The sequence below is a fragment of the Pyxicephalus adspersus genome, chromosome 5 (assembly GCF_032062135.1).
Source record: "Pyxicephalus adspersus chromosome 5, UCB_Pads_2.0, whole genome shotgun sequence".
Taxonomy (NCBI): Eukaryota; Metazoa; Chordata; class Amphibia; order Anura; family Pyxicephalidae; genus Pyxicephalus; species Pyxicephalus adspersus.
Window position 1 is genome coordinate 44,448,677 of NC_092862.1, and position 16,224 is coordinate 44,464,900.

The following is a 16,224-nucleotide window of genomic DNA, read 5'->3' on the forward strand; positions in this document are numbered from 1 at the left end:
TTAGCTATGGCTTGTTTAAAGATGGCTTCAGAGCCTTCAAATGATAGTATGTCATTTCTTTCTTTGTCCTGAATTGTGGGACATGGGAAGACTTGTACCTTCAGATTACATTGCTGCCTACTGGTAGATTAAACACTAATATATTAGAAAAGAACAAGTGCATTAACAAACAAAACAAAATCTATAGGCTAGCCCAAGATTAGCCCCTTCTGCTACAAGCATTGGTTGTGTCCTACGAGAATGGAGAATGGACAACTTTTTATCATTTCTGCAGTCAAGCAAACCAAGGCCAGTTTAGCCCAGTTCCTTGGTGGCTCTGCTTTGTAGAAGTTGAAGTCCAATTAAACTTTTCACATACAATTAGAGTTCAAATAAAAGAGTAAAGTCTTGCAGTTTTCAGTTTTTATTTGCTGTCAAAGCCTAAGTAGTAAAGCCTGTCCATTCTAGCATGGGGAGAAGGACTGTCACTCCCTGTGGAAACAGTGATGTCACTGCAGAGGTCTGATTTGTCTCCTAATCTGAGCTAAATCTCTCCAATTGGCCACATTTGCTTTGCTTCTGTTTCTTGCTTTGTGTACACGGCTTCTAATTTAACATTCTCTTGTAATTTTTTTGTAAGTTTTCTTGTAATACGATTCTGTGAAGGGATTCAGACCTCGTCCCTAATATTAAATCAGTAAGGCTATGTACACACGTACAATAATTGTCGTTGGAAAGGATCTTTCATGATCCCTTCTTACGACTGTAAAATGCATGAAGGAGTACTGTACATACAGCACAGTTCTGCTTTATGGAAAGGGGAGGGGGAGAGCGTTCGTTGTCCATCGCCCGTGGATCCACCAGGACGGTCGTTTAGACGGTTGATGACGAGTGCCGTACACACTCCAGATTCTTGGCCGATATCGGTCGAGAACCATTGCATGTGTGTACGTAGCCTTACTTTATCTGAACAATACAGCTACTTTGATAAGATACTAGCCAGGCAGGAAGTGCTTTGTTTAAAGGAGCACAAAAGACAGATGTCTCTTATTCAATAAAACAAACCTACCTTCCTGTTTGCAATTTTTTCCTATAATGTACAGAGAGCGGAGCATGTGTATCTCAATGTATAATCCCAGTTTAGCAGGCTGCCAGGAATGAATAAACGCCTGTGTGCATACAGAAGGGCCCGATAAGGATTTCCTATGCCTCGGATGGAGTGAAGAGAGAAGAGTTTAGTTAAAAAAACGGTTTATATTATTGGGACATAGTCTGTCCCCCTTGCAATAAAGAAAACTTGTCTGTTCAGAATTTTTTTTTTTTTAATTTTAGTTCCGCTTTAAGTTGGCCAAATCATGGACTTGTACTGTGAGAATGAGCAGCAAGATGCAGCCATTGTGCAGCAATAAAGGAAACCCTGCATAAGTATTGATCAAATACTTCTACCCCCATGTTCTTATCATTACAAATGATTTTATTTTGTATTTATAAAGCGCTATATAATAGCGGGGTACAAATTAATAAAACCTGCATGAAAATCCAGTCCAAACTGTGATATGGAAGGTGAAGGGGACCTTGCCCAAAAAAGCTTAAAATCCTGGATCAGTTTTCGGGATTTTTCATCATTCTGTCACTTTTGCCTAAATCTGTAAAAAATCTATTAGAGAGGAAAAAATGCCCTGTATTGCTGGCTCTTTATTATATATGATTTCCAGTCAGGCAGTCCCTTAATCTTTATTTCGTTGTGAAACTGCTGTACTAACCATTCTTTGTGCTGTTCTGCAGGTTTTGGAGTTACAAAATTCCATTGAGAGCATAACTGCCAGCTACAATAATGAGACTGTGATGCTAAAGGACATCTGCCTGGCTCCACTGGCACCATACAATAACAACTGTACAATCCTCAGTGTCCTGAACTATTTCCAGAACAGCTATTCTGTGTTGAATCACAGCGTGAGTGATGAGTTCTTTGTTATTGCGGATTACCACACTCACTTCCTATACTGTGTGCAGTAAGTTTGCTTTAATTTATACTGTGTGCATTGATATCTGATTTTCTTCTGTGTTGGTTTCCAAAATTTCATTATCAATTTTAGATTTCTGTTATTTATTTCTTGATCAGATTGTCAATTGGAGGAACAGTAAGAGTTCAGTAAACCTTAAAATTTTCTAGTGACATTTGTCTGATTTGGAAGACCACTTATACCTAATATCTTAAAGCCACACTCTCAAATTTCAAACTTTATCTATGTTAGGATCACAATTAAATTCGGTCTGCCTTCCCATAATTAATCACTTGGAGCAGTTAATGGAAAAGCCCCATATCTGCTACCAGGTATCCCAGAAATATTTTTTCAGTCTGGGTGGCCTAGCAGCACATTGGAACTTTAGGACAAAGTGTGTTTTGGGAGGACAACTAGTGTTACTTTTTTTTTTTTTGATGGCTGATTTTAGCCTTATTATCTCAACAGGATTTCATATTTATCTGTTTATTGTTCTTACCGCCAATCTGTGTATTCATTAAAAGTGAAGTAATGATAAACTAGATCTATTAATCCTATATAGGGTGCAGTTTACCATTAGTCTTGAACATAATCATCTCATTCACAGGTCACCAGCTTCTCTGAATGACACTTCTGCACTTCATGATCCATGCCTGGGCACTTTTGGTGGCCCAATCTTTCCATGGCTTGTTCTTGGAGGCTATGATGGTATGTCAGATTGGGCTTCTGTATATATTTGTCTACTATTTCCCCCCTTGGCATTTGTTGGCAATTTTTTTCCCCTATTTTGTGTTTAAAAGAGAATTGTATGCACATCTTTGCCTAATTCTAGCAGGGGCTGACAAAATTCATACATGAAGCAGTATATCTGTGTGAAGAACAGGGCAACTTTTTCAGATGCAGACTGCGAAATGTTAGTTTATTAATTTTAGGCATGAAGAATGCTTTCTAATGGCACACTTCTATATGCCTTGCTTTCCTAGTGTAGTCTGCTCCTAATTGTAATGAGCCTAATACATAAAAGGTTAATCCATTGTTCATTCATTGTTAATTTATATTGCACAAGTGAGTATTTAAAAAAATGTTGGCAAGATCTAACTAAATGTTTATCTCCACAACTAGTGAAATTATGATTTTAGTTTGATAATCCTCAAATGAGTCTTTTATTTTTCTGCAGTCTTTTCCACCTTTTTATAGTCATTTTTGAGCAATCAGTTTGAGTATGCCTGATTAGCAAGGTCTCTTAAGCTACGTACACACTTCCAATTATTATCGTTGGTAAACGAACGACGAACGATCCTGCACGATATCTGCGAACGATCGTATAGCACCGATCCTGTACATACAGATAACGACACGATCGTTCGTAGATATTGTACACACAATAGATGCGATCGTTTGAGCGATACAGGAAGTGACGTGCACGACAGGAAGTGAACGAACGTTCGTTCATCACGCATGCTCAGACCATGGACGATCAATGAACGATCGTACACACGAACGATGGTCAACGATCGTCGTCCAATCCGATCCGCCGGTCCGGTCGTTCATTTCCAACGACTTTCCTCGTTTGTCGGCGTCGTTGGTTACTTTTTTTACGAACGATTTTTGCCCAATCGATCGTTCGTCGTTCGTTCGTCGTTCATTTTGAACGATAAAAATTGGAAGTGTGTACGCAGCTTTACTTCTGCCATGAGCCAAGTAGTTTAGTCATTAAGATACAGACACCACTTACTATGATAATGCAAAAGTTTTTCACTGAAGGCATCCAGAAAAAAATGCATTCTGACTTCTGCTGAAATGTGGTCTGTTGTGGAGACAGAAGTTCAGTTCCTGGGTAAAGATCACTGGAAGGAACCAGTAAAGGCTATGGGAAATAACAAATCCAGCAAACCTAATGTGTTGGTTTCCATGACCTTAGCAGACATAAGAGCAGAGTAGGGTGACACAGCAAAGGTTGTGACTATGACCTGTGTTCTTTTACAGGTATAGTTTGCCTGAGAAATTTTGTATAGTAACAAAGTCTTTTTAAAATTGTATAAAGGGTTGCCTTACAAGTCTTATAAATCTGCTGTTCAGATGGATAAACTCCTTATTTTGGGAAGAGCCTTACATATTCTTATTTTGTTTGTTTACATCCCCTTTTCTATTTATTAGTTTGATGGTTTTCGCATGGGTATTGTACAATAAAGCTTTTATAGAACAATTTTTAAACAAATTCATATGGTCTTGATGGGAGACCAAAATTTTGTGTAAACCTGACAACTGACGGAAGTTTATACAGGTTTTTTGTGTTCAGAAATCAACATATCAATCAACATCAACATTGTGTTCAGAAATCAACATGTCAGAGAAAAAGTACTGTGTAAAGCAGTGTTATTTGACCTTTGTAACATGTAGGAACCCTTTGAAATAACTTTCAGGGAAGCCCTACTTTAATTACTGTATCCACAGTATCCGCTATTTTAGTGTTATGGTCAGTTAAACAATGCCTCTTACATTGCTGGCCAGAGGAAAGGCTTCTACCGTTTCAGATAGCCAAAAATATCATTAATATCTGTTAAAATGACTTGAAAGTCAAAAATTGCTTATTGCTCACGGAACCCCAAGCAACCTCCGGAGGAACCCTGGTTAAGAAACACGGCTAACAAATGCATTCAGAATTATTACATGTTATTTTTTGCAGATCTAAATTTTATACCGATGTTCTTTTTCAGGAGAGAATTATAACAACGCTACAGCACTTGTGATTACCTTCCCGGTGAATAACTATCACAATGACACCGAGAAGATAAACAAGGTCCGGGCCTGGGAGAAAGAGTAAGTATATGTTTCAGAATGCCATAGACTAGAGTGACCTCTGCTCCATATAAGCGTATGGCTGAATATTCCTGGAAGCATGGTAAGAATGGAAGTGCTAGAACCAAATGTAATTCCTGAACTGCAGCATCATTAGGATAAACAATAATTGCTATGTTTATGTATTGGCTCATATATGAAAATATTTGTACATGCACCATTTACAATATTGGGTCTTATTCTTCTTTCATAGATTTATCAAATTTATGAAAAACTACAACAACTCCAATTTATCTATCTCATTCTCTGCTGAGAGGAGTATTGAAGATGAGATTAACAGGGAAAGTAGTAGTGATGTGATCACTGTCCTTATCAGCTACGCTTTGATGTTTCTCTACATCTCGCTGGCCCTGGGCCATGTCAGCCAGTGTAACCGCATTTTGGTGGGTACCAGTCATTGTTCTTTATTTTACACAGGATTGTGCACAAGGAGGAAAACATTCATTCTAAGTCCTTAACCACATATCTAAGCTCTTTTTAAAAGTCATTTGTAAAATGTTATAATCTCATCTCCTTGTATTTTATTCAGGTGGAGTCCAAGATCTCCCTCGGTATTGCTGGTATCCTTATTGTGCTGAGCTCCGTTGCATGCTCCCTGGGTATCTTCAGCTATGCGGGCATTCCACTCACTCTCATTGTTATTGAGGTCATCCCATTCCTGGTTCTAGCAGTTGGAGTGGACAACATATATATCATTGTGCAGACCTTACAGGTACATTGTGATTTGTCTTTTAGGATGTCACATCTTTTGTGCAAGCTGTTGCAGGGCTTAATTAGCTTAATATAAGGATAGGTTATTCCCTCCATACAATACAATAAAATTAAATGTGTTTTTTTAAATGTTTTCTTTGTCTGTGACCGCTGATTGGTATGACAAATACATCATAAAGAATTAAACCTGTTATGTCATAAACCATGTGTTTACACTGTCCATAATAAATACTATTCTAATATTCTTCTCTGGCCATTGGACATAAGTTTTATTGTTCTCCTTTTACTGACATTCAAACAACACCCCATGATAAAGAAGTGATACAAGATCAGATTTCTCCTACAGGGACACAGGCACCAAAATCCAGACTGAAGTTGTAACTAGTGCTAGTAGATTTTAGTGCGTAACCATGTTATTTATTGTGTAATTTTGATGTTGGTATTAATTAAAGCTTTTACTTTCACAGAGAGATGAACGTTTGCAGAATGAGAAGCTTGATCAGCAGATTGGCAGAATCCTGGGGGACGTTGCCCCGAGCATATTCTTGTCTGCGTTTTCTGAGACTGTGGCCTTTTTCTTGGGTAAGTTCCTAAACTGTATATAGAGAATAAAGCAGCATCTCTCTTCTTTCAGGTATTGCTAAAATGTTTTGATATTCATAGAATTAATTCAGAAGAAATTAGCACAGGTATTCAGTAAATTCCTGACAATGACAATTCACAGGGTTGCTTTATGTGACTGCTAATGTTGGTTGCTTATACTTTGCCATTCATGGTTCCTGATGATTGAAAAGAGCTGAAATGCAGTGAACAAAAGGGGCTGGCCAGGGACAGTAAAGCTTCATACACACGATCTTTCACAACCCTTTCCAATGACAAAAGACTGACAAATGCATGAACGAGCGCTGTACATACAGCACAGTTCTGGTCTTTGAAGAGGGGAGGGGGGAGAACGAGCGACCAGCAACTTCCTGCGCTCTCTCCCCTTCACTTGCATTGCAGTCATTTGTTGTTCTTGGATCTGCCAGGGTGGATCCATGAACAGTGTCGGATGGCTGCTGTACACACATCAGATTCTCGTTGGATAATAGCTCCGAGGGGAATTGGACGAGCATCATCTGACGTGTGTACGTAGTCTTAAACTTTAAAGGAAAGGCCTACATGATCCTGAATGTCTCTGGCATGCTGCAGCTTCTAGAGTACTTTGCAAGGACATTATAGTGCAGTGAAATCGAAGGAGAGGAGTGTGTACAGTCGTACACAGACAGAGACATGGTTGAAGCTTATTTTAAAAAACAATCGACCAATTGTTCATTTAAATTTATTTTTGTTGAATTGCTAGGTCTTTGATGTAATTTTAAAATATGTGGTTATGTAAAATTCAAGTGTTTACATGATCTTACTAAGGGATGCATGAGCTTTAAAATGAGTCTTACTGGTAGCTGAAGTCACTGTGAAATAATGAATCCTCAAAGTTTATATCAGAAACACTGAAACAGTTCACCTAGTTTGAACTCAACATACTCTACTCCCCTTAACAGAATACTTGCTGTGTGTTCACATTGGAGATATTAGGCTGCTAAGTCACTGCTGGGAAGGAGAAAAGAGGAGATGAATTGCTGAGAGAATGACTTAAAATATTTCTGCTATGCAAGTTTAGGCTAATTGCTCCATAGTATATGTAACTGCTTAGGTCAGTTAGGATTTTTTTAAAGCCTTTTTACTGTTTGTTTAGAATATGTAAATATCTAAATGCCCCAACTACAATAAATATCATTGATTTTTACAGAGCAGTGGCTGTTTCACATTGGTCTCACTTCCTGGTGTGTTGGGTGCCTGTTTACCATGCTGTGCTCTGTTGTACCTCTTATCACCTCCTCGTCTCTATAATACACAATAGTGGCATAGAAGTTAGCGGATGAAACTGCAGTGCCTAGTATGCTGCACAGGCATGATATAGAAGATTAAAAGTACCAGGCAGGTGTAGAGGTATAACCTTTGTCTTTGCAGCTTGGCTTTATATAAAAAAAAAAACAGTATATTACAGTATATTTTCTTTTGAAATTTATCTCCAAACTTGTCTCTATCTTGCATAACAGTACACACTCCTCTCTTGTAGTGAAATTGCTTTGTTGTTTTTATAAAAAAACATCTTTCCTGGTATCCTGACAAAACTGAACATAAACCATGGCAATGTGTTTGTCTCCCTACAGGGGCATTGTCCAGTATGCCGGCTGTACGCACATTTTCACTGTTTGCTGGAATGGCCGTCTTCCTGGATTTCTTGCTTCAGATCACTTTCTTTGTGAGCCTTTTGGGATTGGATATCAAACGTCAAGAGGTGAATAAAAGAAGATATGCAAAGCAGAACTTAATTTACAAATTGAAATGCTACTTTTCATAATATTTTATTATGAATCAATACTAATAATCATTACATAAACAACAATAATACCGCTCATACCAGGCTTCATGTAAGACGTTTCAGTTAAAAGTATATTAAAATATTTTATACTGGTATATACTTCTCATAGAAAGTCCTATGGCTGATTCATCATTGGTCCTGTGCTTATTTGCATTGTCAGATTTTGTAAATACTTGAGTGTAAGATGAGTTTTTTAACCCCAACACTCTGTAAAACATAATATTTGCTTCCACTCGAGTCTTCTGCCACTATGTCTGCTTATTCACTTGTCCTCTATATGCAGAAAGTGGGATAGCCCTGAGTTACACAACTACCTGTACTTAACTTTTCTGTTTCTGGGGCTACAAACCTGGCTCCTGTCCCAGCTTGGCAGTGTCAGTGGCATTGCTACTAGTCCCAGTGGGAGCAATTGCCTGGGTTTAAGAATTTACACATTCACTTACACATTTTATTGTGTCTTAATACTGCCGACCATAATACAAAACTATTGGTTAAATGTTTTTGATAGTAATATTCATATAGCTAGCAATTATTATGGCTAACATATAGACTAAAGAAGTGTGAAGTAAACTTGTATATGTGTGTCAGTTATAGTAGGGCTGATTCTGGGCAATATATTTTGTGCGACATTTTTAAAGCATTATCCATTAGCCTATTTTCATACATAGTTGCAGTACATTTTTCAAAACTTTTTTTTTAACTATAGTTTTATATAGCTTTGTTTTCATGATTCTAAAGCTTTGGTTGTTATCTTCCCCTTCATATGTAAACAATTAATTAGCTGGCAAACATCTTTGTTAGTTATGTCCCTGACCCAGCAGCCTCAGAGTGATTTTATATTGGATGTATGTTTGTACTTTATCTTCCAAATAGGTTGTATTGGCTCCTCTCAAATAGTTTAGACATTTTTTATACATATTTATTTGGTAGATGGTGAACAATTGAACAAAAACGTGTTAAGAATAAAAAAGAAATCTCTTTAGGGGGCCACACTGCAAGGGTTACATTTTTGTTTAGGTCCAGGGTTTCCTTACCCTCTTTTTGTGGCTTCTCTTCCATCTTACCCCTGTGTTGTGGTCAAGCCTTTGACACCCTCACATACTATGCATACTATTCATCCTACATTGTAGAGGATGACATCCAATGGTTTATGAAAGAGGCTGGAGATGAGGAGTCCCCTATACATACATAAATAGGCATTTAATCCTTTCAGTGATTCTTGGAGTTAGGCTTTAGGACAACAATCGATTTCTTAAATATTTTTGGTGACCATATTGGTGCACTCTCTGCACTACAGTTAATAGGTGTGTACACATGAACTATAGGAAAACTGAGACTGTATTTATATCACCCAAACCAGTATTCACCTTTGTACTGTGACTGATTTATCTTTTTTTAATTCTGTAGAAAGACAGGCTGGACATCCTCTGCTGTGTCCCAGGATGTAAGAAGAATCGCAGTACAGACAAACGAAAGAGCTGTCTTTTCCTGTTCTTCAAGAAGATCCATGCCCCTCTGCTAATGAACGATTGGATGCGGCCTATAGTGGTGCGTGATATCTATGTTGTGTATCTCACACACTAGCAGTAAATCAGAACAACACGTTTAATTGAAAACTTTAGAATTGACCTATTGTTAGGGACAGGAATGGATAAATTAAAGAATGCAATATGTCTGTGCATGAGTAATTGAATCTCTCCTTACAGCTTCATTTTTAGCAACAGGCCCTAATTTTAGTTTTTGCACTTTTGTAGGATCTGAAAGCTTTTTTTTATTGCAGAAAAATAATGAAGTAAAAGTAGCGAGGTTAAAACCCCTGTAAGGTTTCCATTACTTCCTGTGACATATCAGGAAGTGAGAGAAATCTTGTCCTTTGACAGTTTTCACTGAACCAAGTCTGTAACTTTTTCTTTTTTTTTTTTTTGTCACCAGTAAAGAAACAGTAAAACAAATCTGACAAGGCTGATAACTGTTTCTACTCTTTCAATAATAAAACCAGTTTGGGCTTTAGGTGTACATTTAGTAATATACATTATGTATGCTCCTGTGTGCTGTGCAGGGTTTATTCCTGGCAACCAAAGTAAGAAAGGTATATTAATGTGATGCTTCAGCTGGCTGGTATGATCAGAGATGTATTGTTTTTTGCAGATGTCAGTCTTTGTGGGAATTCTCTCCTTTAGCATTGCTGTGGTCAATAAAGTCGAAATTGGTTTGGATCAGTCCCTGTCAATGCCAGATGTGAGTTTTCATTACACTATGGAACTAAAGATATGCAATGTGCTGATCACATATTGTCTGTTCTGACATTTTTGCTTTTTGCTGTAGGATTCCTATGTACTGAAATACTTTGAGTCCCTGAATAAATACCTACACACCGGTGCTCCAGTGTATTTTGTGGTGGAAGAAGGACATGACTATAAAACAAAGGAGGGGCAGGCTATGGTGTGCGGTGGGGCAGGATGCAACAACAACTCATTGGTTCAACAGATTTACAATGCTGCACAATTAGACAACTAGTGAGTAGTAATTTATAAATTAAATCTCATATATGTTTATATAACCATGCAGTCTTCTAATAACCTATCTCGATTTCTAGCACAAAAATAGGCTATGCTCCTTCCTCTTGGCTGGATGATTACTTTGACTGGGTGAAACCTCAATCAACGTGTTGTCGTGTGTATAACGAATCTGAAAAGTTTTGCAATGCTTCAGGTAATTTTTTAATAAAGGTCAACCTGGTAGAAAGAAAAAAAAAACAGCATGGATAGTATGGGTAATGTTTTGTACCCATTCCCAATTGCACTGTATACATATGTAGAATTGTTAGACTTTGATCATTTATATCAAACCAAAACTGTCAGAAAACTTTGAGAGAATATGTAATGCTGCATTAAAGCACTAAATTAAACTTGTTCCTTGCAGTTGTGGACCCATCCTGCCATCGCTGTCGAAATCTTACAACGGAAGGTAAACGGAAGCCAGTAGGAGAGGATTTCATGAAATTTCTGCCAATGTACCTCTCAGACAATCCGAACCCGAAATGTGGGAAAGGGTAGGTCCAACAAGACATTGTCATTAGTGCTGAGAATCTGGCCTAGGGAAATAATGCTAAAGTCAATATGAGATTTTGTGTGCCTTGTACAAAAGATTCTGTAACTTCTTCATTATTCGTTGTGTTCAAGGTTTAATTGTCCCAATGCTGTCTAACTTGTTCTTCCAACTTCTTTTTCATGAACTAAATTGTTTGTTTGGCATTTTATTTTTTGCAGGTAATTTCCTCTATTTATATTTTGCTAAGTCCCCATTTAAAATGCCATGTGTGTTAATGTGTATTGATATTTGAAGCTTTTTTAATGACCACATTTATTGAGATTATAAAGCACCAACAACAAATCGGGAGATAGGTATATGACAAAAACAAATGGAAAAGGTTTATGACAATTAAGAAAACAGCAAGAGCAAAAAAGGAGAACAAGTGCATGTGTTCTGATCAGCTTTTGTATTGATTGTCACAGGTCATAGATCATTGCAGCAGTATTATACAAACAAAACCTAAGGTTAGACCATAGAGAAGTAGACGAATCTATAGAGGGAAGAAAAGAAGGAGGCGGTAGATAAAGTGGAAAGACAGTGGGGAAAGCGGGACAGTGGCAGCCAGGAGCGAATATCTGTTCAGAAGAAGGATATTAGATCATTAAAGGAGTGTTTTTAAATGAGGGTGATGAGAATCTTGGATTCTATGGACCATGTTTATCTGATCTGGTCACCTTGGAATCATTTTGTTGAACTGTGTGTTTGTGTTAGGCTCCAGAAGTCTTGCAATTTTACATCGTGGAAGGAAAGGGTGGGGAATACCTAGGTACTATAAATAGTTTATATGTGATATGTTGCACAGGATGGAACTGGACAAAGTTTTTGTCTGGCTTATAGTTGAGTATGGGCAATTTAGGATCCTTAAGAATGTTCTGGAGAAATAGAGGAGTCAGAGGAGGTAAAGCATTGTTGATCAAAAAGTGATTGATAATTTGGAGTTGGGACAGAAGTGACTGTTCTTTCTTTTGACCCCTTTTAGTGGACATGCTGCATACAGCACTGCTGTAGACCTCATATCCAATGGTACAGATGTGGGAGCTACTTACTTTATGACTTACCACACCATCCTACATGACTCCTCGGACTTCATCGATGCCATGCGAAAAGCACAAGTAATAGCCAAGAATATCACTGACAGCATAGATGTCCCTGGCAAAAATTACAGAGTGTTTGCTTACAGGTATTTTCTGAGGCTGATTTATTTAATTTTGGTGATTTTAGTAAAAACATGATTATAAATATAAGCATTACAACTCTTACAAGTAACGTATTTGTGGATTTTTTTTTCTTTAATTATGTTTTCATTTTACATTTTTCTAAAGATGTTTGTACCGTATGTAATATTTTTGGGTTGCTTGCTTTTTAAGAAAGCAAATCACTTGTGTGATGATAATAATGTACAGCTATTCACCAGGCCAAGGTAATGACATTTGTTTTGCCTTTGACATGTTCATGAAAAATACATTAAAAGTTTTATATTTTTGCTTATTTGCAGTGTTTTCTATGTGTTCTATGAACAATACCTAACCATTGTGGATGATACAGTGTTCAACCTTTGCCTGTCGTTGGCTGCAATCTTCTTTGTGACTGTCATTCTTCTGGGCTTCGAGATCTGGTCCTCCGTCCTGATGTGTCTTACCATCTCCATGATCCTCGTCAATATGTTTGGAGTCATGTGGCTCTGGAACATCAGCCTGAACGCTGTGTCTCTAGTGAATTTAGTCATGGTAAGTTCTATTTGCTATACATCTGAAGTAAACCTATTGCTAGGTATCTATATCCAAAAAACAGAAAACTCTGCTGGATGGAGTGTTTTTTTGTCGGTTGTCTGTTTGGTAGATCCCTCCTCACGTCTGTGCTAGTATCAAATATAGAGGCGCAAGGAAATCTCCTCAACGTAGAGGGACATGTAGTTTTTGTTACTACTGGAACAGGTGCCCTACCCACTGTCTAAAGGAAAAACAGATACAAATAAAAACCTGACAGCTTTAACACTTACGCACAATATCCAAAACAGGAACAAATATTATTTTGGCTATAGACCCATTTTAGCTGTGTTGTTCATGCTTTGAGAGTAATGTTGTAGGTGCAGTCTTTGCATAGCATTCTCCACTGTGTGCTCTTCTACATCAAGTTTATTACAACATGCATCAGTTTTATCATGTGTACCTGGTGTATGTGTGTCACATCTGTCTAGAATTTGTTTTCTCACCAATTTAATGTACATTAACCTAACATTCTGGTGACATTATTACCTTGCAGTGTTGTGGCATTTCTGTGGAGTTCTGCAGCCATATAACTAGAGCCTTCTCCATCAGCACCAAGGGAAGCCGAGCACAGCGTGCACAGGATGCCTTGGCACACATGGGAAGTTCGGTAAGTGTGGTAGTGAGCAGTCAGCCCTTATTTATATTCCAAGGTGGTGCTAAACTAGTGGTGGGCAATTTATTTCAAATTGAGGTCTTTTAGTGCTGTTACTGACTTCATCAAAGGGTCATAGTTATCAATCAATATTGCAAAAATAAATACCAAAAGCTATCGGACTGCAGACGTTCATATGAGGCCATGCTACTATGGTCAGAGACTGCAGACATGCTACAAGTGATGGTCAGTGGTGCAAAAAAACAAAACGCAAAACATGAGAGCTAGGAATTATGGCTATTAAACTTTTTGTGCTATGTTTGACATTTGTCATGTTCTAAAAGTTATTTTAAATATTTAATTTAAAATAAGAACTGGGTGTATGACGTTGGGAAAAAAATGAGAAGTGGAAAAAAAAAAAAACCTCTTAACTAGTAAAAGCCGCTCTAAATAATATTTTCCTTTGCCAAAGGAAGCTCCAAAACCAAGACTACTGTCTGCAAAAAAACAATACTGCTTGCAGCAACCTGCTCACACGCATGCTGCTTATATTAATGGTTAGCAATGACAATACTTTTGTTCTCCTATTCCTCCTAAATTCGGCTCAATTGGGATATGTTACATTATTATCTGCGTTGTGGGTTACATGGCTAGTATTACTGTTATGTAGTGATTTCACTAGTGCTTAATTTTTTCATTGTATATGTAGGCAAAACACTAGCTTTATAAAATACATTAAAGTACACTTTGGTTTGTTTTTTCCCCTTTTTGTGTTGTAACAATAACATTTTCATTACATAGTTTTGAGTTAGAATATAACAAAAAAAAAATCTGATTTTTCTCAGGTCTTCAGTGGAATTACTCTGACAAAGTTTCTGGGAATCGGCATCATGGGCTTGTCCAAGTCTCAGATATTCAAGATTTTCTACTTCAGGATGTACTTATCTATGGTGCTTCTTGGTGCAGCTCATGGCCTAATATTTCTGCCAGTTCTTCTTAGTTACATAGGTGAGTGCGGTAGCAGTGACTATGACTAGTAGAACATACAGGGGAAGTCTTACTGAGTCATTTGCAGCCATCCTAGTAGAGAACACTCTATGGTTTACAAGGATTACTTTCCCACAGACATTTGTGATGTATACCCAAGAACTCATGAATGAACTCAAAATGTTGACTTGGACTAGCAAGGAACTAAGATGAGAACATACAGGGCAACAACAAATAATGCTGCTTATTTTTGGGTGTATTCATCTGTTTGAATAAATGAATGTGCCTTACACAATTATGTGTGGCTATTTTGGGCATAGGCAGCCAAGCCTTTACCAACCGGCTTCTTCAAGCTACTAAATACAGCTAATGGCACCATGTCATATGAGAACTTGGAAGCAATGAAGCCTCTCTAGTCATGTCCTTGTAGGGTTTACATAGCTGCTTGTGAAGACATGTCGATTAGAGAGCATGTTGCACATCAGGCTGCTGTACACTGCAAGATATATATATATATATATATATATATATATTTATATAGCATTAATGATTCGGAAGGGGCTAACCTTTGGGTTATACTTCTGCTTACTCTAGCCCTGTTTTTTTTCCAATGTACTAGCAGGATGGGTGTTTCTTCCATCATACTGTGCTAAAGAATAACCAACCTAATTTTTTTCTAGCATTTTTTTTTACTGTATTCAGACCGTGCGTAGGCATAGCAGGAGCAGCCTAGATGTATCAAATACTGGGTACCACATAATGGTGTTTCTGAGTCCAGAGCAACTTGCATTGCCTCAATACAGACCCACATGAAGGCTTACAAAATGAGTAGGTCAGGGCGGCCAAGTACTGGGAGCAATGCAGTAAGACTGAGCACTGATATTGTGCTGGATGGAGCATCTCCCTTCTGCTGCTTGCAAGGCACATTGTGGAACACCAAACTTTGTGCCATTCTTACTGCCTGAATACAGTGACTTTGGTCACCTCAGCTAATCTGACCCTTACCTGCTGTCCAAGTTTTAAAAGTACCTGAGGCTTTGCCTTTTTGCTAAAAGCCTGTATGTTACCATACCACCACAGAGTTGCAAAATGACTTGCAGTGCACCCACTGACTGTGATAGCAGCTGCAGCCTTTTGCCGTCTGTCCTTGGAGTCTATATTAGTTGGGTCCTCTTTTCAGATGAGGTAGTAATCTTTATGAACATGAAAGGCTCATGACACGAATCATCAAGGTATTTGCAGACCTTTTGTATCTTAGAATGTCTTTATTCAGGTTCAGAAATTTTGCTTTGAATCCACCAAATCTTTTGTCTTCTTCCAGGACTGTTTGCTTATACCTTCCCGGTTATGTCCTCCTCCTTAGACTGACTTGTTTATTAAACCCATAGCAATTTCAATATATTACTTATAGATTATATTCTATATAGCTATACTTAGTCAATATTAGCTTTAAATGGGACTCCACAGCATAGAAAGCATTCCCCCACTTTACTAACCTAATGAACAAAGTAGTAAAACCAAGCAAAGCAGATGTTTCATTTTTAGAAACTTAATACAATAAAATTCCTTTGTGCCACTACTTTGTTTTGCTGCTGGAGCATTTTCTCACAATGCAAGTTGATTTAAAATGTACTAATATTGTATGAAGACCCCCTTTCTGCTAAATAAATGTAAAGAAATAAGGTGTAGCAATACAAATCCTATCTCATTTTTCTCAGCTATAGAAGTTTGATGAACTAAAGTTCAAGGAAATCTATCCAGTAGTTATGTATGCAAAAAATCCTTTCCCCCATTCTAATGTTTTTG

At 37.7% G+C, this 16,224-nt stretch overlaps 1 protein-coding gene across 1 annotated transcript in view; it reads left to right on the forward strand.

The window, feature by feature from the left end:
- Positions 1-16,224, forward strand: part of NPC1 (NPC intracellular cholesterol transporter 1) — a 41,654-nt gene that overhangs the window by 23,711 nt on the left and 1,719 nt on the right. Inside the window, exons 9-24 of the mRNA XM_072411313.1 lie at positions 1,765-1,991; positions 2,590-2,690; positions 4,700-4,802; positions 5,035-5,224; positions 5,371-5,553; positions 6,020-6,134; positions 7,766-7,893; positions 9,385-9,525; positions 10,126-10,215; positions 10,303-10,493; positions 10,574-10,689; positions 10,900-11,029; positions 12,050-12,250; positions 12,566-12,797; positions 13,333-13,446; positions 14,277-14,439. Coding sequence (XP_072267414.1) covers positions 1,765-1,991; positions 2,590-2,690; positions 4,700-4,802; positions 5,035-5,224; positions 5,371-5,553; positions 6,020-6,134; positions 7,766-7,893; positions 9,385-9,525; positions 10,126-10,215; positions 10,303-10,493; positions 10,574-10,689; positions 10,900-11,029; positions 12,050-12,250; positions 12,566-12,797; positions 13,333-13,446; positions 14,277-14,439 — 2,425 coding nt within the window. The remainder of the gene's footprint in view (positions 1-1,764; positions 1,992-2,589; positions 2,691-4,699; positions 4,803-5,034; positions 5,225-5,370; positions 5,554-6,019; positions 6,135-7,765; positions 7,894-9,384; positions 9,526-10,125; positions 10,216-10,302; positions 10,494-10,573; positions 10,690-10,899; positions 11,030-12,049; positions 12,251-12,565; positions 12,798-13,332; positions 13,447-14,276; positions 14,440-16,224) is intronic.